Genomic DNA, 280 nt, shown 5'->3' on the forward strand with positions numbered 1-280 from the left:
AACACCTAAACTTCCATAATTAAACGTCGATTCTCTTCCCTCCCCAGGAGAACACAAGATGAGGTCCGAGTGCTTGAAGACACGATCCGTCTGCGCTCAGAAATGCAGCTTAAAAAGGGCATGGAATTAGAGGCGACGTGCCAGATATGCCTCAAGACCAAATTTGCTGATGGAGTGGGCCACATGTGCAACTACTGCAACATCCGGTGCTGTGCCCGCTGCGGTGGCAAAGTCTCCCTCAGGTCAAACAAGGTTAGTATGAGCAGAGTGAATAGACCTC

At 50.0% G+C, this 280-nt stretch overlaps 1 protein-coding gene across 1 annotated transcript in view; it reads left to right on the plus strand.

Annotated features, from left to right (window-relative positions):
• Positions 1–280, plus strand: part of LOC119593542 (regulating synaptic membrane exocytosis protein 2-like) — a 102,095-nt gene that overhangs the window by 26,737 nt on the left and 75,078 nt on the right. Inside the window, exon 2 of the mRNA XM_037942504.1 lies at positions 48–252. Coding sequence (XP_037798432.1) covers positions 48–252 — 205 coding nt within the window. The remainder of the gene's footprint in view (positions 1–47; positions 253–280) is intronic.

This window comes from Penaeus monodon, chromosome 32, assembly GCF_015228065.2.
Source record: "Penaeus monodon isolate SGIC_2016 chromosome 32, NSTDA_Pmon_1, whole genome shotgun sequence".
NCBI lineage: Eukaryota > Metazoa > Arthropoda > Malacostraca > Decapoda > Penaeidae > Penaeus > Penaeus monodon.